Here is a 22715-nt window from a genome sequence, read left to right as displayed (position 1 = left end):
ATATTACTTTCTTTCTGTCGTTCTCTATCTACGTATCCTTTAGGAATGGGATGCTGTACGGGAGTGATCTCTCGGCGTGACGTCACGCTCGCTAGGAGCAGCTGCCTTCTGACCGAGCGAGGGCTAAGATCGATTGCGAGATTAGTCTAAGTAGCGCCGTGAAAGGGGTTTACGTCAATGCGCCCTGACGAGCTCAGAACGGGACGCCCCGGACCCGGAATCCAGACTTTTTCATCAGATCATAAGTGACTATCATCTTCTTCCCGTGCCTCAGGAGAGATTAGCCCCTTTTTCTCACAATTGAATTCGCCCGAACCAGAGAGAGTCGAGACGATGCCAAAAACAGTTCTTTATCTTTCCTCCTCTGACTTCTCCGCTTTGTTCGTCTCGGCAGTGTCCCGGACTGGAAAGTCACGGAGTTAGAAAAAAAAAGAGACGCCCGGAGTTTCCAGGGATTATGGAAAATTATCGGTTCGCCAGTGAATGCTGGAAAAGAAAAAGTAATATGACGCATAGAAAGTCACGTACCTACATTCGTACGCGATACGTGATTCTCTTACGTGAGCTTGTCGCTGGACCTTCTCGTGTTCGCCATTAATAATGCAAATCTCTAGGAACGAGGTCCGCGATGGTGGACAGCGCCGTTGGCGACCACAGGCGATACGTAAATTCGCGAGATTTCTCAGGTGTCCCGCTGACAAATGCCCAGACTCACCAGCGATGCATTTCTTCGCGGATTTTCGTAGTCACTCGCGCCGCGGTGTGCGCTTTAGAGAAATGAACCTGTTGCGGAGGTTTATGAGCGACATTAACATACTTTGTTGGGCTCTCCTGGCACAGCATCCATGGCGCAGCATCCCTTGCCTTGCGATTGTTGGTCCATGTCGATGCCGCTAAAAAATACACTTGTTGCGCTCACTCATTCCTGCAGTCCGAACAGACCCTGTATACTGTCATTCTTTCTCTTATCACTTGTAGCATCCTACATGTGTATACATATATATATATATATACACTTTTTCGTTCCACGTTTAAAATACAGATACTATAGACTCAAAGATCAAATTGATAAAATTGAGTTTCGCAATTTCAGCCAATAATAATCCCGCCGTTAAATCGGTATCGTATTTACTTGGGTAACTCTTATCGTGGCCATAATTTTTTAATATTTTTTTCATCCACGTTTTTTTTTTTTTTTTTTTCGATCCGTTCTAATAATAACTCTAAGTCCCACGATAAGAACTTTATCACGTCCCTCTGGCCAGATGCAACGTTCGCTAAAATAACAAGGAGCCACGGGCAGAGGCCATTGTCTGGCAGTGCAGAGCGGAGGGCCAAGCTGTGAAAATAATTACACCTCGAAGACACAGAGTTACGGCGGGACGTGAGGGGGCAGGGTGAATTAGAGGGTGAAAGTGGGAAAGAGAGCTGATGGAGCGAAGAGGAGGGAGAATTGAAGAAGGATGAGAAAAAACGGTTCCCAGGATTCGAATAGCTTCGTATGTCTCTTATAAAGGGAAGATTGTTCTGCCGGTGTGCTATGGGGGGATGAAACGAGGGGTGGGACGCATGGAGACGTACCAACTTCGCAGCAAGGTAGATCCTGGCTCTGGGGTGACTGGAGGGATGCTGATGCATCTTCTGCTGCATCTGCCCCTTTGGTGTAATTATATCTCGAAAAAAAAAAGTGTATTGAATGTGACACTTGGCCATCAATTTGGCTCGTAGATGCAATGGGGATCCGATGTCTGCCTTGTGTCTACTATTTGTGTTTACCGAATATTCGATTCTTTTATTTCATCTCCCCTTCTGTCTACTCTCTCTTTAAAGGAGATACAGGCTTACTTGGACAACTGACGTACGTCGGTGGCTTAAATATTTTCAAACGTCTTATGGGTCTGAGTTGCAAACTCAACTGTTGAAGAATTTTCCTAGGAGCTGGTAGGTCGCTGCTTCGTAGCAACGAAGAACGTCCTGGCTGACCGAGTGATAAATCTTCATCAGGGCAGATTTTGGATGTTCCAGGCTCGTGCGTTACCCTGCTGAAACTCAAACGTTCCGTTGGAACTTTTCTGCCTCGACCATATAGCCATCGAGTTTTCTGGCTGAGGACGAAGGAAAAGTTGGCTCCGGTGGACGAGAAGAAACGTCGGCTGGAATTCTAATGCCGTTAGAGAGGGCCAAAAGCGCATTTCGAGGAAAAAGAATTTTCGGCCTCTGAGCTGCCGCGGGACGCGGGAGAGCGGGAGGGGAGAGGTTGTTGAGGGACGAGGTGAAAAGAGATTCCTTAAAGCGGTTCTCATTCCGATTACGTGACTTTTATTTATTTTTCTTATTTTTCTTTATTGTTCGGAATTTTGAAACGGTCGCTGATTTGCTAATAATTATTTTCCATAACGGTGACATTTATTGCGAAAATTCTTCACGCGAATTTTACGGCGAATCTTATCATGTCAATCGGTTACTAAAAATTCTTTGGTTGATCTTAGATTTAAAAATTTTTATTTTCCCATAACTGTTCTTCGATTTTAAAAAATTTCGAAAATTTTTTTTATAAACTACGCAGAATCCGAGGATCCGGCGAGTGAGATCCACTGGACGTTAGGGGTGGTTTCCAAGGAGTTTGATGCTGCACCCTGCAATTATGCGCCGTTGGAACTGAGGAACGGTTCGTTTTTGTTTCTCGACTCGTTTGGAGATTCTGTCGCTCCGTTAGAAACGCGTGCGCGTCTTACAGGTTCGTTTTTTCTAATTGAAAAAGATATCGCTCGATCGTTTGATCAGCCGATCGATCGATCCTTCTTCGCAAGGAATGACGTAAAGCTAAAAGAAATTGTTCCTCTGGGGTTCTGGGGTCGCCAGTTAAACGCTCCTATAAAATTCTAGATCTTCCCCGTCATTCGTTCGCCAGTAATGAGTCCCAACGTACACACACGGCCGACCTTAAGCCGCAGACATATAATACCCATAAAACGACGAACAGAACGACGGACGTTCGAGCGACAGTTGCGTCGCAGAGCGACAAGACTTCGGAGCGTCAAAAAATTAATTACCCTTTACTAACGAGTCTAATGGCTTATTCACAGTGTCCCTGAAAAGCACCCTAAACGAGACACCAACTTTTCTATATGCATATACAAAGACAAAAATTCAATAGGATATGGATATTTTTACTTTATTCTCAAAAAAAAAAAGAAAATCAGTATTTTCAGTTTCCCCGATATCGGATTTTCTGGTAAACATAAGAGGGATACGGATTTAACAGCGAGACGTGGAAACGTAAAATTTTTTTATTTACGCGTCACCGAACCGAACGCGGCTGTAGAGTGGGGAGAGAATGTAAAAAAGATGAGAGAGAGGGTAGATAAAAAAAAGCATTAAATAGAAAAGACGAGTAAGGGATGATGCCCGAATAACGTTCCCCGTACGATCTTAGTAGCATTAAGAGATGATCATTTTTCACGTAACACGACCACAATGCGAAATCGGAAAATACTGAATGGTCATTTCGTGGGCATTCTTTGTACCCCGACAGGGCGCAGGGACTTTGATACCCTATATTTTGGTCTCATTTTACTAAAAGCTGATCGTATTTCACGATTTCTTTTCAAATGCACAATGGAGGTGCCTTTCTTCTGCCGGTATTTTTTTTTAACATTTTTTTTTTTCCTTGGTCTTACGGAATTGTAACCTGACTTCCTTCTGGACAAGGGATGATTTTTTTGTTCCTCTCTCCTCAGTACATCGGCGCGCGACCGACGCCATTCCACGGGGAGCGAACAGAGACGCGTGGTCATTTGTCCGCAATTCCACCGTAAATACACACGGCGCTCTATGATATTTGCTCAGGGAGGGTAGTTTTTTTTGTCGTCACTCTTTAGCTCCGCATTCCCGTACGCAGGCTCCCGTTTTACGTAGAAAATATTGTTCCGGGATCAAGTAACGCGACCTGACGGTAGGACCGTGGAAATTCGGTATTCCGGTCCATTCGTAACGGATTTCGATTTATACGGAAACACCGCGAAATAAAATCCCACGAGAATAGCAAGCAGGTCGGTCTAAGTATTCACGAGATATTTCATCCCGTCAACGACAACCACTCCACTGCGCTTGAGTCGATCAGCTCAAAGATCCTATTAAAACGAAGTCCGATCCCTTCGGACTCGTAATTAGAATCTCAAAGGGTGCCCTCTCGAGGAGTCAAAAATAAATTGAGAAAATCTTTGAGATTTTTCGAAAAAAGATATCGAGATAACCACGCGATGCGAAGAGAGAAAAAAATGTCAGGAACAATCCAAAGAAGCGTACAGAACAATGGCCTGTGCCCATCGCGCAGGGGTTGCCCGAGCGAAAGCGAATTCAAAGAGAGCAAAGTACCCACTCGAGTTAAAAGGAGAGTGGAAGAAAGCAAAGAGAAAGAAAAGAAAGACAGTACGTTTCCATGTGCTCTTACTCAAAAATATAAACGTCGGATCCGTGCTAGACTGGCTTTGAAGAAAAAAAATAATAATCGGGTCAGCTGTAGAACGGTTAGGAAGCATTAGCCACCATTGGACAATGGCTCTTCCGTACGGGAGGAGTCTCCATTACGATTGCGCAAAAAAGTCTCATGCACAATAACGCATCGCGGCCACCGTTGGGGAACTGGAGAAAGTCCTTTAAGTGGGGACAAACGGATGGCCAAGTTCCTTCAGGACATCCAAGGATATAGGTAGCCGGGGCCGATGGCCTCACGAGGATGACGGTCCGGGTGGTGATGCCGATGCCAATTTTACAATGGTTGTCCGTTGCCAGATAGGGTACATGCGGTTGATACAGATTTGAATATTAATTCAGGGTCCTGCTAAGGACTTTAAGGATCGCCCTGGGCACACCAGCTTTCTATCCTCTTGCTACTAATAATACTCGACGACCATTCGCCCCTTTTCCGCATACCGATACCATCTTGCTCGCTGAGCTTGCTCGACGATAAATGTGCGAAGGGATAATTTTCAATAATTCAATCGACTTCAGATGTCCTTTTTGAATAAATTTTATCTTCGACAAATAAAAAAGTCACGAGACAAATTTTTTTTACAAATTTCAGTTTTCGAAGGGTTGAAAAATACGTTTATATCGAAGCCATGGTATTGGTGGGGGAATCGGTGTATACGTAGCTATGACTAAAGGAGCCTTCACACAAACTGAAAGAGGGTCGTCCAACTGTCCAGGACCATTCGTTTCTTCGTAGAAATTCGGCAATAATTCAATTAGGCCGGTAGATTTAGTGTGGCGGACTCCATAATTCAAGCGTGATGTACGCGCATGAGAGTTAGGCAGAGGCACCTTGGCATAAATTAGAAGAACAATGCCGAGCGTGCTGGACGCAAGGAATAATAACGGGAGGGAATGGTGCAAGGGTGCCTTCCCACCCCCCCTCTCCCCACTCTCCCAATCCCACCATTTCGTACGGACATCGCGAATTCATATGTAATACATAATATATGGCACATACGTACGCAGAGGCCTCCCAAACAATTAGAAGGGACCAGGGCACGGAAGAGCTCAGGCCGCACGGTAGCAGCAGCAGCGACCAGTCGGCCATCCGTCCACAGGCATCCATGGCCAAGGGTTGCCTTTTAATTTCCTTTTAACCGTTATATTGCAACGTCTCTCCGAATTAAAACGCTTCGGCGGCCACGTAACGTATTCGCGCATCCACGCATCCCTGAGCGTCGAGAGTCGGCGAGCTGGAAATTTTCATCATCCGGCAGAATTGCGAATTTTCACCCTTGACACTCTGGGAGATCGGCTTAACTAAGAAATAGCGTTCGTGAAGAATAAATAAGACAAAGGATACGAGACCGAAGTAATTATTTTGGTGGGTAGGATTTTGAAAAAAAAAAGCAAAAAAAAATTTATCAACATGACCAAGTTGATTTAGCGCATAAATAGGTTAAGAAAATTTGGTGAGCTCATATGGACGAGGACTGAGAATCGAGTGCGCTGAGCGCAGCGGCGACAAGGGACCACCCTGAGAGTTGAAGGGGGTTGAAAAATCGTAAGGGTAAAAAGATTTAAGAGAAAGGGGTGAAAGGGATGAAAGCGGAGCGAGTGCGGAAAACCGGTAAGGCCCGTGGCTTCAACTGCCGGTCAACCGGGACGCGAAGTGCAAGGTAGGGTTATTCTTGGACAGAGTCCAGGTCATCGAAAGGGTCAGTGATGTCCGACCGATGACCTGGTCCGCCCCCCGTATACAATTATAAATGCATTAAACCCACCCCTTACAAGATAATATTTAAATCAAGAAGATATTTAAATGGCTACGGCACGAAAGAGCGGCGCCCGGGCTCCCTCAAGGTGCACTACATATTTTATTGCGTGTATTTTCTGTTATAAATCCCGTAGCGACCCCTTTACCTCCGGCAGGACGGTCAGTCATGAGCTCATGAGCCATGGAGTGACCCCTTCGGGGCAAACGGATCGTGGAGGCAAAAAAAAGAAGTATATACCAAAAGGAAAATGAACACAACGACCTATGAAATCGGACAATAAGAAATTAGATACATGTCGCAAGGGATGCTTTAGTATGTGTAAAGCTCAGTTTTATACTCGTATCTCATGGACGTTACTTCCGAAATAATGGCCCAGTACAGTAGCCATTATATCACGAGGGTCACCATTCTATAGAACAGGGAACGAATAAAATTCCCAAGATATCGAGGTTATCTAGAAACCTAACCTAACGATACCGAGTCTCGAGTGAACTCTTTGCTCGATGTTTTTCCATTACTTCAAGAAATTCACAGTAAAGATCCTTTTTTTTTGTATCGAATTCGAAAGGAAAATCACGAATCTAGAAGTAAACGTGTCTTGTGAAAATGTGATGGACACGCGTTCATTTGGTTTGACAGGCTGATAGAAAAAAAGAAAAAGATACTTTCGGTCAGCACTGAATCTTTCGGACAGTGTAAAAGGTAACAAAAAATATAGGTATGTATATAGAGTGAAGGTGAGCGGTATCTTTTAATTTGACAAAGAATGTCTAACGGGTGTGTCTTTTGAAATTCAAATGGAACGTCCGCATAGGACCCGTCGCGGCTCCCGGCCCGGAAAGCGAAACTTTATTCGTTGCACGGTAATTCAACTCAGTTGCCTGGAAGATATCCAAAGGGCTAGTGGACGTTTCTTTTCCTTTTTCTTTTTATCTTTTCTCTTCCCCCTTTCTTTCTCACCCTCTCCCTATCTTTTCCTCTCTCTCTCTCTCTCTCGGGCTCTCGCGTATTTTTACTGTTTCGTTTCTCTGACCGACTTCCGTCCGAAAAAACGAAAGAACCGAAATTCTAAGGGCCTCGCTACGCCGCCGTAATAAGCTTGAGAAGGGTCAGCTGTACTGTGACGTATTACGTGTACATTAATGCCGATGCAATACGTTACGTGGCGTCGCGACGTCACGCGTCCATAACGACCAGACAAAGGAGAGGATTGAAGCAGCATTCTATAAAGGGTCGTTTGCAACCCACTTTGCTCCCTTATCAAATAATTCAAAAGAACAGCAGACGTTTCACTCGGCCAGAGACAATTGGTCCATCGGCCGGAGGCTGGAGCAGTGTAAAGTCGATACGTGGAATCTTTGAGCAGCGGTCGCCAGTGCTCTTCTCCATCGATTGGTTTGAGATCGGAAATTTTTTATGGAGTCCAGAGAACGAGCCAAGAGAAGGAACGGAGCGGAATAACGGTAGAAAAGAAAAGGGCCAAGAAAAGGAAGGAAAATAAAGAAAATAAAGGGGGGACCAGCTGCGTCCCAGTTGAGTCTCAGTTGGCAAATACAGACGTGGAAGGCCGTCGCGAATTTTTCACGTGGAAAGTTCATTCGGCCAGTTTCGAACTCGCCGCAATTTAACCAGAGGAATCCAAATTCGCGGCTCTTACGGTTCCGGTTTCATCAACCCTCTGCTCCCTACCTGCTCCCACCTCGGCCCCCTTCGTCCATCCATCCACCGGGGGCACGTATAGATGGAATCGTGCTGGAAGCAGGTATTGGTCTGGTGTAATTTCCAACTGCGATCCGCCCCCTGCGGTAATCTAACCTAATAGTGATTTCCCTTCTTCCCTTCTTCCCTTCTACCCTTCTGACACTTATCCCACCCTTTGCCCTGTACCATTGGCCACCCTCTCTACCTACCCTTATTCCTTGCGCAACTACGTGAACGCCGCTCATTTCTCAATGGGCACCGCAGGACCAACAAGGGATCATCCTTAAGGAACAATTTTCCCATAAAAACCTCCTTAATCTTATCAAGATATCAGCTGGGCCAATTCTGCTATCAGTTTCTTACCACGGGTACAGTATTTATTGGGACTTCCGGTCTGATGATAAATACAAACAGTTCATGGATTAGATGTCAAAATAGACATAGTTTTGTGGCATCATCATCAACCCTAATTTTTTTTTTTGTGTCTTTTATCTCTTCAACCCCTGGACCGTCTTTCTCGTTCCTGATTTCTTCACTCCCTTGTTCCTTGTTCCACGTTCCTTCGTTCTGGTATATGCATTAAACATCGCTCACATATCCCCTCTTGATCCTGATCCAGGGGGAGAAGGGGAATTCCAAGTGGGTTCCGCTTCCGGATGAACATATAGCTCTTGGTATGTTATGTGTTTTTAGGGGTGAATTATAAATATATGTATATAAAGGATACATATGTGATAAGTGATACTTCAGGAGTCATTATTTGACGAGTATCATTTATTAGCTGGTAAAATATTTTTAGAATATCTTTTGCGATCTATTCGATTGGTTCGATATATTAGATGGGGGATGATACGGTTTGTATGGACAATATTTATGGTTTAATCAGTGCAAAATTGTCTTATCGAATCATCCTTGATTATCGTATAATCTGATTTGATCGTATAGAAAAGTTTGAATCAATTTATGAAACGCTTAAAATTTTGTTAAAATAATTTCACCGATTTTCTCTATTTTTCAAAATTTCTATCCCGCTCCTTTATATTTATAGCGGTTTTCTTTCCAACGGGTGGAATTTCGTTCTCTCGCGTGAGGACTTGAGTATGGAATTTATTAAACCCCTCGAGGATATTGTTAGAGACACCGTTAGAAGGATTTAAAGAGCGGTATGAAAGCCTTTGGTAAATCACACGCTTAATTGGATAATCAAGTCTATCAATTTTACTTAACGACAAGTGATTACAGTTTAAACTGCTTTTATCGTTTTCCAATCAATTTTCTACAGATATTCATAAAACATGAATATACGTAGACAAACATTCATTGAGTTCATATTTTTTTTACATAATATATCCTCGTGCCTGTCATCTATGAACAACTTTCGAAACTTTCATATCGATAGTATTTCAATGGTAGTAAGATAATTTATCGAGAGAACTAATTTTTATCGATAGATACTTTCTCAGTGCCGACCGAGCATAGAAACGGCCGCTAGTCGCAACTAAAACGTTACCGACTGATATTATGTTATTTTACTTCCCACCATCTAGGCGCTGACGGTTTTCACAGTAAATTTCCTAACGCTATCCATTTCATAGGGTAAAGTAGTACTCTGTGACGATAAAACGATAATTCATGAAAATGTAAAAATTCTTACAATTCCCTACATTCTGTTCAAGATATAATTAACACTATACTTGATTAAATCCTCCTCAGGTATGTCAAACAGGTAATTATCAATCATACATACATATATCAGCAGTAGTGCGTAATAAAGGATAATCGAGCAAAGCTTTGAATTAGCATTAGCAATATTATCACCCACAAAAAACACTTACGTGTAAAAAATTACGCCAAGTACAGGAGTGCTGTGTATTCCTCTAATAAAAAGTATTGATATCAGATTATTGAGGCCAAGTACATAAGTCACTATATGTTTGCCTATTATATGATCTAACACTGGCCCATAACGCTTTAAAATTAAGTAAAAACAAAAGAACAATATGGTGTATTAACTAAACATGCAATATCATTGTTGTGAATTAAATAATTGGAATATTTTAATTTTACGAACGTTAATAAATTTTGGACTTTTCAAAACTACATTATTAAAAATCAGGATACCTTATACCAAATGCTCTGCTAATATAATGTACAAATATGTAAAGTCTACGGTCCAGTTTAAATCATGAATTGCACGAAGTAGTGTATCATTAAAGAGACCTGCGTGTCGCAGTTGGCAGTAATAATCGTGAAGCGTAATAAGTGGCCCCAGGAGATAAAACTTGTAACAAATAATAGCCAGTTGGTACGACTGTGCGCTCACAGAAATGGCAACACGAACATCAATCACGGAAATCGTTAACGATCGTTAATTTCGAATGATAACGACAAAGTGTTTACGTACAATGAAAAACAAAAAAAGGATTAACTAGTTGTGACGTAACAAAAAAAGAAATCTAATGAGAATTTTTTTAACACATTGACTGTCAGGCAAATTTTGTGTTTTGCCCTGGGGGCCACAATAGAATTTTCATAATTCTATTCTATTCAATGATAAAATATTAACTAATATCATTATATAATTTCCTTATCAATTGTGCATTTATCTCGCTGGCGAGAATCTTGACTCCAAATTTTTAAATCGATCATATTCGTCTTATTTTAATCATTTTAAAAAATGTAATACCGATCATAAGTGACCATAAGGACCCACCGAGGAGACACGGTCACGGTGACCATCCTGACGATCTACGTCTTGATATTTCATACTACCTAGCGGAACCTGGCGAACGAATTATATTAATCACGAACAGCTGAGAATGACATTTTGGAAATAATTTATACGCGGTATTGGTTTATTTGTAATGTTTTTTTATAAATCTTTTTTACAATTTAACGTTGGCTCCGCTTGTTCAATTGATAATAACGATCGACCTATATATGGTATACTTTAATTATTTGTAAGTAAAGAATTAAAGCAGTGTACCGGAAGCGGCGCCGCGAGAGCCCGACATACCCGTAATGCCGGATAATGAGAAATAATTACAGCAACAAAATTTTATTTCGTGCAGGTTCGAAGGAATCGTGCAAAAAACGAAGGTTAAATATCAGCTTTACGAATTTAAAGACTTGTTTACCATGAAACGTTTAAACTGCCACTGTTAGTCGATTACTACGCTGTAATTTTGATACTGCCAAAGTTTCATCTCTTTTTACGAACCCGTGTACCCTCACGTGACTCTATCTGTCAAATTGCACAAAAAGCATCAGCTGCACCAGGTGCAACTGCAAATACATACACGCATGGTTCAACGAGATACGAGGGACAAGATGTTAGATTGAGTCTTGTAGGACGTACTGTTGAAAACTGCATCAATCGATATTTCTTATTGCTGAAAATTTCAACCAATCAATATTTATTTGAATACGTCAGACTAGAAGCTCGATTGTTATCTGACGCCTGAGCTTCCTGACACCCAGAATTTTCTATTGCACTGTTGTTATTAGCACTTACAGATTTTTCAGTTCAAATTATATCAAGGCTGCGAAAAGACGTTTCTATCTTTTATTAACAAACACATTTGTTCCACGTATGCACGTATCGCGTAGAAACTGCGTTACATACTGTTATCTTATTTTTTTACTTTAACTATATAAAAAAAATTTTTTTATGGACAAAGATAAAATTTTTTTCTTTTTCAAAATTGTGAAATGAACAATTTATAAAAATTTTATATCAAACTTTTGATGTTTATTGAAAATACAATTTTATGTTCAGACACTACATGAGATGATAATGTCGGTATTGATTGATTTTTGAAAAAATTAAATACATAATTATAACGCAGCTTCTGTCTCCCGATGTACCAGAAAATGCGACGGCCGCTAAGCGTCGCTGTAAATCATATTGCAGCAGCAGCGCCACTACTGGAATATTATGTATGATACGTTCTATAAGATTTCTGCTACGTTCAAACTCAACCAAGTAAACTAAGACGTACGTGATACTACTATCATTAACTGAAAGATTGTTTATTTGCAAGTCAGGGAAATGCCAAGAGGTATAATAATAATGTAGTCAGTAGATATAGAAAATATGCATATATAATTAATGAAGGAGAAAGGGAAGACCAGTGAGTCAATATATGATCGAGCAATCAGAATCTACGTCATTTTGATTTATTCTTGGCACAGTGTCGTTTCGTCGGCCAATTTGTAAATTTCCAAAGGGAATTAAGTATAGATAATTCAAGTGAGTCAAAATAAAGCTCTGAGATATACTAATAACAATGTATTTTTGAATATAAAAAAATTTTTTTAATAAAAAGAAAATGGGGGCGTTAACGGGACATTGGATCGGCGATGGTCTCGTGCTGATGTTTTCAATAGCCGCTGTCTTTTACCTTTACATGACGAGGAAATTTAATTATTGGAAAAAACGCGGAGTTCTGGAATTCAAGCCGGTTCCGTTCCTCGGTAATTTCGGGGAGTGCCTCTTCTTCCGTAAATCGGCCTTGGACTTTATCAAGGATTACTACAATAATTCCAAAGGACTTAAATACATGGGTTTCTACATACTGGACCAGCCTTTTCTGATGCTGCGCGATCCTGAGCTAATCAAGCACATTCTGATCAAGGACTTCAACTACTTTCACGACAGATACACAAGCACTGGGAAAAAAGACATCCTGGGTAATGCGAATTTATTTACCATCAAGAATCCAGCCTGGAGATTCCTTAGGGGTAAGCTCACGCCGTTCTTCACATCTGGCAAGATGAAAAAAATGTTTGAGCTTATGCTCGCCGTCAACAAGGATCTTGACACTTATTTGGAATCTCTTGATATTGACAGTACGTATGCTGGAATAGTCGTTGATACTGATTAGAAATAATTACTGATTATATATACTGATTATATATTTAGATACTGATTATATATTTTTGAAAGGCAAAGGTCGTGAAATGGAGATGAAGGAACTATGTGCAATGTACACTACTGACCTTATTGGAGTAACGGCTTATGGGCTCAGAGTAAATTCCCTGAATAATCCAGACGCCGAATTTCGAGCTTGTGGACGTCAAATATTTAACTTTAATTGGAGACGCGGTATGGAGTTGGCCTGCACCTTTTTTGCGCCGAAAATTGTCGATCTATTTGGATTTAAGTTCTTTAGTAAGGAGAGCACCGAGTTTCTTCGAAGAGCATTCTGGGATACGATCGACGAGCGAGTCAAGTCTGGCGTCAAAAGGAATGACCTTATCGACCTTCTTATTGACCTCAGGGAGCAGACAAAAAATGGCGAGAACAAGGAATTCAGTAAGTCTACACATTTGTACGCACTTGTGCAGTGTTGCGAAAGATACATAGACTGTTATTGTTTTACAAAAGATAATGAAATCTACACGTTAAAAATGTGTGAGACTGCTTAGTAATTCGTATGTATCGGAACACTACAAGATATGTGTGATTAAGAAGACGTAAGACACCAGTCAACAACGCGTATTTCATTGGTACATAACCTTGCAGGATTTGACGGTGACAATTTGGTCGCTCAGGCAGCAATTTTCTTTACCGGCGGATTCGAAACTTCTTCGTCGGCAATGTCGTTCTCGCTTTACGAACTTGCACTGCAGCCTGAAATACAGAGGAAGCTACGAGTTGAAATTCTGGAAGCCTTGGAAGATAAAAATGGCGAACTTACTTACGATATGGTATTTTTTTAATCTGTATGAGGTTATATCGTTCTCGTGAAAAATTAAGCACGGACTCGAACCTAAAATAACTTTTAGGTTGCAAATCTTCCTTACCTGAATATGGTGGTGTCGGAAACTTTAAGGAAATATCCGCCGCTGCCGTTTTTGGATCGTGAAACCAACATGGATTACAAATTGCCTGGAACTGACTTGATCGTGGAGAAAGGAACACCCGTTTATATACCCCTTCAAGGCCTTCATTACGATCCACAATATTTTCCAGACCCAGAGAAATTTGATCCCGAACGATTTTCCGAAGAGAACAAGAAAAATATACCTCCTTGTGTTTATATGCCTTTTGGGGAGGGTCCTCATATTTGCATTGGTACGTGGTTTTGGGAAATTGATCAGTTTGAGATTATTTTTTTTAGTTTAACCAATACTAATTTTGATCCTTTGATTTTATAGGTCTTCGATTTGGACTTTTGCAAACGAAATTGGGTCTTATAAAGATACTTTCCAAATACGAGATATCAGCCTGTGACAAAACTAACGTTCCGATAGTATTTAATAAGAAAGCGTTGGTCATTGCTGCTGAAGGTGGGATAACCTTGAAAATTAAGAAATTAATGAAGGTACCTGGTTAAAGACGAAGTTATAATGATTTCAAATATTTCCTTTATCTTTCTCATTTATTGATTCTACGGTTAGAGAACACGTGTCAAGACGTGATTACGTTAATATAATACAGTAAGTATGTACTTACGTCAGGATTACTTGAAAATATAGATTCAATCGTATAATAAATAATAATTAGCTATTAAAAAAAATCTTTCATTTATAACTAATGAAATGAGACTGAAGTAATTTCAATTTCTGTGTCTTCAATTGTGAATGATGCTTAAATCGATGAACCAGCTGATCATGACTTGAGCAGATTTTCTGTATTACATTCATTTTCTGTTTTGTTCAGCGACAAGTGGAGACGTAAGGAAAAACTATAAAGTTGCAACGTTAACCTGTCATATTGCAAATGATGCATATCAAAGCCATCAATGAATATTAAATGATTTCTCAGTTAAATATTCTTCATTAAGGAAAATTTTACTTATCAGATTAAAAAATGAATATTAATTGACAATTTATCTTGCAAAATATAATCTCGAAAAATTCCGAGATAATAAATTCCACAAATATCTCAAGTAATCCTTCCACGCCAGATGCAATATGTACTCGAGTTTTCATTAAATAAAATTGCATAAAAACATTACCATGATGACAATGCAAATTCGAAAACGAAATCAAGATAATTAAATAAAAAGTTTATCAAATCAAATCGTCAATGCTCAAACATACAATATAAATTATACGTTTTACCTCAATCATCGCATATTGACCGATAATCAATTATCTTTACGAATGTTTATAAAAATCATCAAGCTGATGAAATATCTTATTCGTGTATCATGTAAACACTGTGTATCATTAATTAATCGTACATAGTAATTATTCGATCAATCATAAAATTGCATAATGAAATTGTAAAGTTCTTCGTCGTAACTCGTCACGACCGAATACCATTATGCAGAACAATGTCTTGCTGCACTTTCTAACACAATTTGAACAAAACCAAATTCAAAACAATTCGAGCAGGCATGATAACAACGTAAATTATTTTTTCAAAAAATGCTGTTTCTCACCGAATAACGCAAGCAAAATTTGTAAAGGTATTTCTGAAATAAATCGCTTATCGGTAATTAGCGAATCATTCTAAATCATTCGTACGATGACGTATATCTTTATTCGAATGACTTATTTTTATTTACAAAAAAGGATTGACGCTCGATCGACGATTCCTAAAACGATCGTCATTACAATTCCCTACGTGTTACATATTGTGTTCGCGATATCCATTAATGCATTAGTTATCACCATGACGGTATAGGACACATCCGTCATGGTAAACGGGACGTTGATGGATATGAAAGCGATCGACGGCGTTATCACGCATCACGTATATCAAATTCAGTGTTGGCAATATCTTTCCATGTTTAATACGCGCATCATAAATACTATAGATAAACCACAGACACATATATCAATCGGTTTAATTATTAATTATCCTCATTTGGAGTCTAAGAGTTGTCACTCCGAGTCGAAATGTTTTCTAGGATATGTTAGTTGGTACAACTGTCGCTGCATCATTTATAATTCCACTCAGGGATTATTTAATTACCCGCGTAACGTTACGTGTATATATATATATATATTTCTCTATTTTTTTTCAAATCGCTTCAATTTCCAAGAATCACTCCAATTAGATGATTACGTAGAAGTCCCCATAGTAAACGTCACAGTAACGAGAGGTAAAGTCAGCCGCGCGATTTACGGGGGACCATATAGAGTTTTCTTTCTTTCTTTTTCAATTAATTATGTATATATACTTTTATAGCGTTAATTAGAAAATAATTGTCGATTTAATGATTTCTCATGGATCGCATATACCATGTGTATAATTATATATGTATAATGTATATATGCCGATGGTAACTACGGCGTATGACGTGGGTGATAATTGCCAGCACCGAAGAGCGACGTACCTGTAATTTCCCTTAGTTCCTTTTAAATTTCCATATAGAATCCTACGATAAATTTACAATTAATATCGATCATCACTCGCCCGCGAGCATAGTCATTTTTTTAAGCCCCTCCAGCGTCAGGTAAACCTCCGATCTTCGATTCCACCTGGTTAAGGATTTACCATAAGGGTTCTCGATTAATCCTATGCGGTGTAATTCTGTGGTTTAAACAGAGAGTCAATGTGTACGCGTAGACGGAAAATCGGAAATACCAGAAGATGGCGAGGATTGGAGTTGAGGATTGGATGAATAAGGAGACAAGCCCGAAGGGTCAGGAGGGTCAAGTAGGGGAGAGAAGATTAGTATTTTTATGTTTTGTGATTACTTTTCTCTTTTGTTTCTCTCTCTCTCTCTCTCTCTCTCTCTCTCTCTCTCTCTCTCTCTCTCTCGCTCTCATACAAATCACAAGGTTTGTCTCTATATATTTATTATACAATATCACGAAGTTCTTATCCTTCGTTTAATGAAATGCATCACGACTTGGCTCATGTTAATTGACCGACGTTGAACAATGTTAGCGCGAATAAATAATCAATTGACAGTGTATATTGTTGTTGATCGCGAGAACGATTACAGAGGCTTCTTTTGTTTATCTTTCGTTTCTTTACTTTTGTTCTTTCTTTCTTTGCTTTTTATTCCACTTCTTCGGCTCGTAGTTATCGCCATACTTGCAAGACACTCTTTCGAGATTTCTCGAAGTTTTAGTATTCAATTGACTTGATTTGTCATTTTGAATTTTTTTCTTTTTTTTCTCGTAACGAGTCGCTCATTGTTAACGATCGTCTAGATCAAACGCAGGAAGGCCTTCTATTGGTACGATCGGAACTTCGACTGGTCGGTTGATAAGTTTTTTAAAAAAAAGTGAATATAAGAGAACGATTGTCTTTTGACGGCACATTGATCATGCATCGATAAAAAGGTGGACCCGCGTAATTTTTCATATTTTCTCCCTTTATACTGTTTGTTTTCATTCACTCTTATATTTTGCGCGAATTTCGAAAGAGTATCTCTCAATTCCAATGCTCCCACTTATCCTTGGAGTAAAGTTGGGCAGAGACAAAAAAAAATAATAAATAACGACAGAGATCAGGCACAGGTAGTCTCTTTAAAGAGTAGTGTTTCATGGAGCTTTTTTTGATTTCGCGTCGGTTTCGAAAAAAGATGACAAAAAAAGGTACCGCGTACGGAAGTTCACCACGCGCTCATTTTGTCCACAGTTAAAATTTGTTTCGCGATAATCTTTTATAATCGACTCTCAGCAGTTCGACTCGGAAGTTGGGATTCACGTTTTTCCTTTTTTTTTTTTTCAAAATTTCCATAAAATTGAGAAAAAATATCACCACAGCGTCGCTGTCAATTTCTAAAAATATTATCATCAATGCCTGACGCACGTTATCGTCAGGAATAATATATATATTATTTTTGGCGATTTTCCAAATTTGGTCTAATAACACGAAAATACACTTCCGAGTATACCCGTTAACGAGCCACGCTGTTTGTTTGATTTTTTTTTTAATTAATAAGGTACGTAAAGATACATTCACACAGTAGCGCGTTCGTTCGCACGGATGAACGATGACGTCACGAGAATTTCTTAATTTTAATTTCCGATATATGCATATACGTATATAAATGCATTCGCAAGTGCGATTCTCTGGGCGATGAGAAAACGAACTATGACAAATAAAAATTTTAATAATCCTAATTTGTTATTGAGTACGTGCACTCTTTGTTTTAATATTAATTTTAATTTTTTATAAAGAATGCAAGTCGAGAGTCGTATGAAGAGTTGAGAAGTGAAAGACCAAGAACACTGATGAGGAAAATTGAAGAAGAAAAAGTCGAAGAAGGAAAAGAAGACGACAGTATCTATAACAATGCTGGATACGAAGATAATAACGTAAGACTAGAGTTCAACAATACATGCGGTTCAATCGCCGTATAGACACATTGCTGGAGTATAAAAATATAAACATCTAAAAATGAAAGCGCAATATCATAGAGAACTAATCGTAAAAGGTGTGCGCGACGATTATTGAACAATCATTCGTCATCGAAGACGTAGGCTGCATTTTTCAACACGGCCGCTACGTTGACAGAGTCAATATAGTAACACCCTAATTAAATTTTCTTTTCTCTTTTCGCGACATTCAAAAACAGTGACACTTTTTTGGATTTTCTCGTATGGCAGCTATATGTATATATAATTTATATATATGTGTGTTTGTGTTTGTGTCTCTATAATGTAAGGATGTTGTATGTATATCTATGTATATGTATACGTACAGGCGCGCGCGCGCGTCTCTTTCTTATCTCGGATATCAGAGGAGTATAGCTATATCTATACGGTGTATACATTGCATATATAACGAACAACATTAATGATTAATCGTTAGGCTACGCGTTAGTTAGACAATAAATAAAATAGTTTATCATCCTAAAGTTCTTTTTCCCTGGCCGAGCAGCCAAGGGGCTTTTTAAACGGACGACCCAAAAAACGTTTCGAATCGACAGAAAACCTACACTAGTGACCGGTTACTTTAACCCTTAAACAGAGAGGTGAAAAGAAAACTTAGAGTGTACTATAGAATGTCTAAGAATGTACTATAGAATGTCTATAGACTATAGACTATAGTCTATATAGACTAGTCTATAGACTATAGAATGTCTAAGCTTCTCAGTTGTTTTTAAAAAAAAAAAGTTCGATACGAACGCTTACGATGGTTAGCGTCAACTGAATGTTTTTAGCATTTTGACAGATTATATTGATACAAGGTAGCCAAAATGCAAGGTTATCTACGTTTTGCATTCGGTATAAAGGTCGTAATATCTAGTGTGGGTCTCACAGACCCACCTCGCTGGTTAAGGGTTAGTAACACGGTATAATTTTCATCCATTTTTTGAGATTAATCATATTCGACGGTAGGTAAAGAAGTCCTGCGAGAGATTGACGTAAGAGGATTAAATTTGAAAATTAAAAATTGGAGCAGAGACAGTCTCAGAGTAAAATTGAATATAAATTAGTTGGCAGACGGATTGAGCTAAAGAATTTGAGAAAAAAAAGAACGAGAAGATGACGTAGGATGTAATGGCGGTGTTAGCTCAGTCATCGAGGGACGAAAGAAAGTCCCTCGGCTAGAAACGCAATGTATTGACGAGAACGTTTGTTCGACTAGTTGTTATTGAGAAAATGGTCGACGGCCGAAGCAGCTGGGCATAATGGTCGATCGCCTGGTTTTACTGCCGATCGCAAGAACGTATCACTTGAGTTCGTCCTGACTGGGACAATGGGAACGCTGTGGTGAGGACGGCAGCTCGCTCGGTTGCCTTTTTGGTCTGAAACTAGCGGTCAAGGATGATATCCATCCGGTCTGAGCAGGTGATGCTGAAGAAGGTGGAGTCTGCTCGTGGAGAGAGCCACTGTTGCTGCGGGTGCTGTCGATGCTCATCCCGGACTTGATTCTGGAGAAGATACCAGTGGAGCATTTTTTGGACGTTCCTGGAGAAGAGAAGCATATAGGCTTCTTCGAGGACTTGGTGGACTCTTTGTAAAGCATGGAATCGAGAGAGCCAGTGATCTGAAGTTCCTCCGTCTTCTTGTCCTCCAGTGAGCCAAGAAGGGTTGTTTCGTTTTGCTTGGTTATCTTGGATATATCCTCCATGCTCGCCGAGCTCCGTCTGATCTCGACCTTACCGATGTCCTGGTCTATGATGGTGGAGCTGCTGCTGGGATTGACGATGATTTCCGGCTTGGCTCGCACGTCTATCTCCTTGAAATCGGTGAAAATCATCGGCTTTGGCTCCTTTGGACCCTGAGCCTTAGCAACCATCATCTTACCCTCAGGATTCGAAAAGTTTCTCTTGTGTTTACCGAGCGAAGGAGTATCCGTGTCAGTGGCCGGAAGTGCCTCCAAGGAGGCGGACGGCCTCTTCTCCTTAGCAAACACCGTTCGCCAGCTCTTGTTCTTAGAGTCCTGAGACTTTTTCGCCTTGGGTAATGTCATGGCTCTTTTGTCAACACTGGACATCTCAACCGTAGCTTCGTGCTCTTTATTCATCTTTACGTGGTTGCAGCGCTTGCAAATGGAGACATTGCGCTTGGAGGAGCTGCTGCTAACGGAGTTGCTCTTGTTCAGATTCTTTGTAGGATGCTTCGTCTGCTTCAGACTCGGTGACTCTTTTGAGTCGAAACTGATGCTCAATCGATCAGTAAAATTTCTCAGGCGGGATAGAAGGGACTTGTGATTGTTCACAATAACTTTCTCCCGTTCGTCACAGGAGCACCGGATGCTCTCCTTCGTGACGTTCAGCTTGTTGTCCTCTTCGTTAACGACGATACTTCTGTCAATGTTATTTTTCGGCGACTGCGCCAGTTTACCATTTCCTTCCGATCTGTCCTGATTGATCGTTGTCTCTAAAAAAACTATCTCGTCCTTCTCGAGCTCCTCCAGGATTCTGGGCTCGTCGCCCGACCTAGCGCTAACCGGTGAACTCATGTCGCTGCTGAAATTTTCACCACGACTTCGTCGCCTCTCGCGCTCATGTTCCCTTACGGCTCTGGCTAGGTCATGGTTGTGATAATCCAAGGACGACTTCTCCCTGCTGCCTTTCCTACTTCCAGGATAACTCTTGCGACCACTGACTGTCCCTTCCGTCGAGATTTTGAACTTCAGAGTCTTCTCACTGATCTCCACCTCAGTAGCTGTCTCTGGATCCGAACTCTCAATGTTCTCAATCTCCTCTATCGTTAGATTTTCAGTATCTTCCTCTATCGATCGGGATCGCGAGTAAATAGTACCACCTGATCTCTTGGAGCGCATGCTGTGAGACGAGGTCGATTTAACGACGCACGGACCAGAACCAGAACCTGACTGCGCCGACTCACCTAAATCTATTATACTTTTCCTATGATGTCGCTCGTCCTTTGCCGCTTCGTTCAATCGTCTATAGTACTCCAGAGCATATTTCACAGGCTGGACGATCAGTTCCTGAAATAAGAAAACTCTTAAAAATCTCTATTCCCTCAATAATAATTCTATTTCCACCCTAGAAGCTACTTCGCTGGTCTAACCAAGATAATTCACTTAGAGCTAAGTTATTCGAAGTTACCTGAAGTTCTGGAAAAAGTTCGCCGAGCGCCTCGAAGAGTGGCAGAAGAACGAATCCAATAAAGCTGCACTGGGAGGACGGCTTGGTGACTTTATCTCGATCCATGAATGGCGTTACCGGAAGTCCTTCGAGTTTCTCAGCGTCGCTCTGTTTAAAGAATTCTTGAAGAAGCCTATCAAGCCACGGTTCTGCCACGTCCATCGGCCTAGCCTCGTTGCTAATGTCTGCTACCTTGATCAGGATCATAGAGAGCTAAACAGAAGTACGACAGATGAATGAGTTAATAAATATAATCGCAGCTGAGATATCATGAATAATTCATCCGGCGCAAGATGTCACTGACCAGATTAATGTGTGCCTTATTCGTATAATCGAATTCTGGCACCGCGTCTGTAAATTGTCCAAGTATCTCGTTATGCCTGGCCATATCCGTAGCCAGGATGCACCTGATGATTCCCTCGCGAACAGTCCTGTACGTCATGGGGTCCAAGAAGGCCAGGATATTGCACTCGGGTGCCTCCAGGATGCGAAATGCTACGGAGCAATGATGATTCTCCAGAGGCGAGATGTCGTTGTACCGCAAAGCCAGCTCGGTACGTGCGTTTATTTGGTAAATATTGTTATAGCCAGGATGATCGAGGTCGTGACAGATGCAGGAGACGATGAGAACGAAGACCTCCAGATCGCTGATCTTCGACGGGAGGTTGATGGCCCAGACCATCGCGTACATCTGCAACAAAGATCATAATCATCTCTGGACCACGTGAATGTGCTCGCTATTAAAATAAAGGCGGATTCCACACGAAACTTACCATTTGCGTGACGCAGAAGCAGTGCCGGAAGTTGTGAAACGGCACCTCGTTGTAATTATTATAGACCTCGTACAGGAAGTTCCTCAGGGTCGACAGAGGTATCTTAAATTTTTGCGGCAGCTCCAACTCGACGAACATCGTCTGGAGCATCAGGAGGAGTTCCTCGTCTTCGAATTGCCGAGCGTCGAAGGCAGGTGACCTGAGCCATTCTCTGACACTGGACGAGACGGCCACGTCGCTGTAATCAATCGATAATCAATCAGTTCTACTCGTCGGAAGATTTACCATGAGGTGTCCAATGAACTGGACATTCGGCAGAGCGAGCGAACGACAGCCGATCCTCTGGAGTAATTTCAAAGCCAAATGATTCCAGGATCGAATAAAGCACGTCTTAGCCATCTGCAATTACGGTGCAGCCGTAATTACGTAATTGCCATGTACCAGTGGCATTTCACCTTTTTCAATGGCGGATAGAAATGGTCATTAGCACGTTTAATTACTAGATC

General features: G+C 40.8%; 2 protein-coding genes across 7 annotated transcripts in view; one reads left to right on the top strand and one right to left on the bottom strand.

The window, feature by feature from the left end:
* Positions 1-12049: 12049 nt before the first annotated feature.
* On the top strand, positions 12050-14950 carry LOC107270092 (cytochrome P450 6k1). Of its 2 annotated transcripts, none has more exons than XM_015744773.2 (6): positions 12050-12207; positions 12284-12806; positions 12904-13272; positions 13483-13667; positions 13746-14034; positions 14118-14950. In XM_015744773.2, exons 2-6 carry the CDS (start codon positions 12287-12289, stop codon positions 14294-14296), a joined length of 1542 nt encoding a protein of 513 aa, XP_015600259.1. In that variant the 5' UTR covers positions 12050-12207; positions 12284-12286; the 3' UTR covers positions 14297-14950. The 2 variants fall into 2 exon arrangements, 1 of the variants encoding a protein (XP_015600259.1); XR_003060400.1 differs by lacking the exon at positions 12050-12207 and having other exon boundaries at positions 12287-12806; positions 14118-14399; positions 14623-14950.
* A 481-nt stretch (positions 14951-15431) lies between these two features.
* The window catches only part of LOC107270091, a 79005-nt gene continuing 71721 nt past the window's right edge, over positions 15432-22715 (bottom strand). For all 5 annotated transcript variants that reach the window (XM_025087494.1, XM_015744769.2, XM_015744771.2 and 2 more), the window contains 4 exons: positions 22210-22447; positions 21741-22127; positions 21398-21649; positions 15432-21276 (listed from right to left, as the gene is read on the bottom strand). In XM_025087494.1, coding sequence (XP_024943262.1) covers positions 19549-21276; positions 21398-21649; positions 21741-22127; positions 22210-22447 — 2605 coding nt within the window. In that variant the 3' untranslated portion in view covers positions 15432-19548. The remainder of the gene's footprint in view (positions 21277-21397; positions 21650-21740; positions 22128-22209; positions 22448-22715) is intronic.

This window comes from Cephus cinctus, unplaced genomic scaffold (assembly GCF_000341935.2).
Source record: "Cephus cinctus unplaced genomic scaffold, Ccin1 Ccin1_scaffold0696, whole genome shotgun sequence".
Classification (NCBI taxonomy): domain Eukaryota; kingdom Metazoa; phylum Arthropoda; class Insecta; order Hymenoptera; family Cephidae; genus Cephus; species Cephus cinctus.
Note: the sequence above shows the minus strand (reverse complement) of the source record. Positions and strands in the feature narration are given on the sequence as shown.

What these genes read in the sequence shown, in the direction of transcription:
- LOC107270092 (XM_015744773.2), top strand. Translation starts at nt 12,287, where the DNA reads ATGGGGGCGTTAACGGGACATTGGATCGGCGATGGTCTCGTGCTGATG. An exon ending in GGAATCTCTTGATATTGACA is followed by an intron (nt 12,807 to 12,903) that starts GTACGTATGCTG and finishes TATTTTTGAAAG; the next exon opens with GCAAAGGTCGTGAAATGGAG. An exon ending in GCGAACTTACTTACGATATG is followed by an intron (nt 13,668 to 13,745) that starts GTATTTTTTTAA and finishes AATAACTTTTAG; the next exon opens with GTTGCAAATCTTCCTTACCT.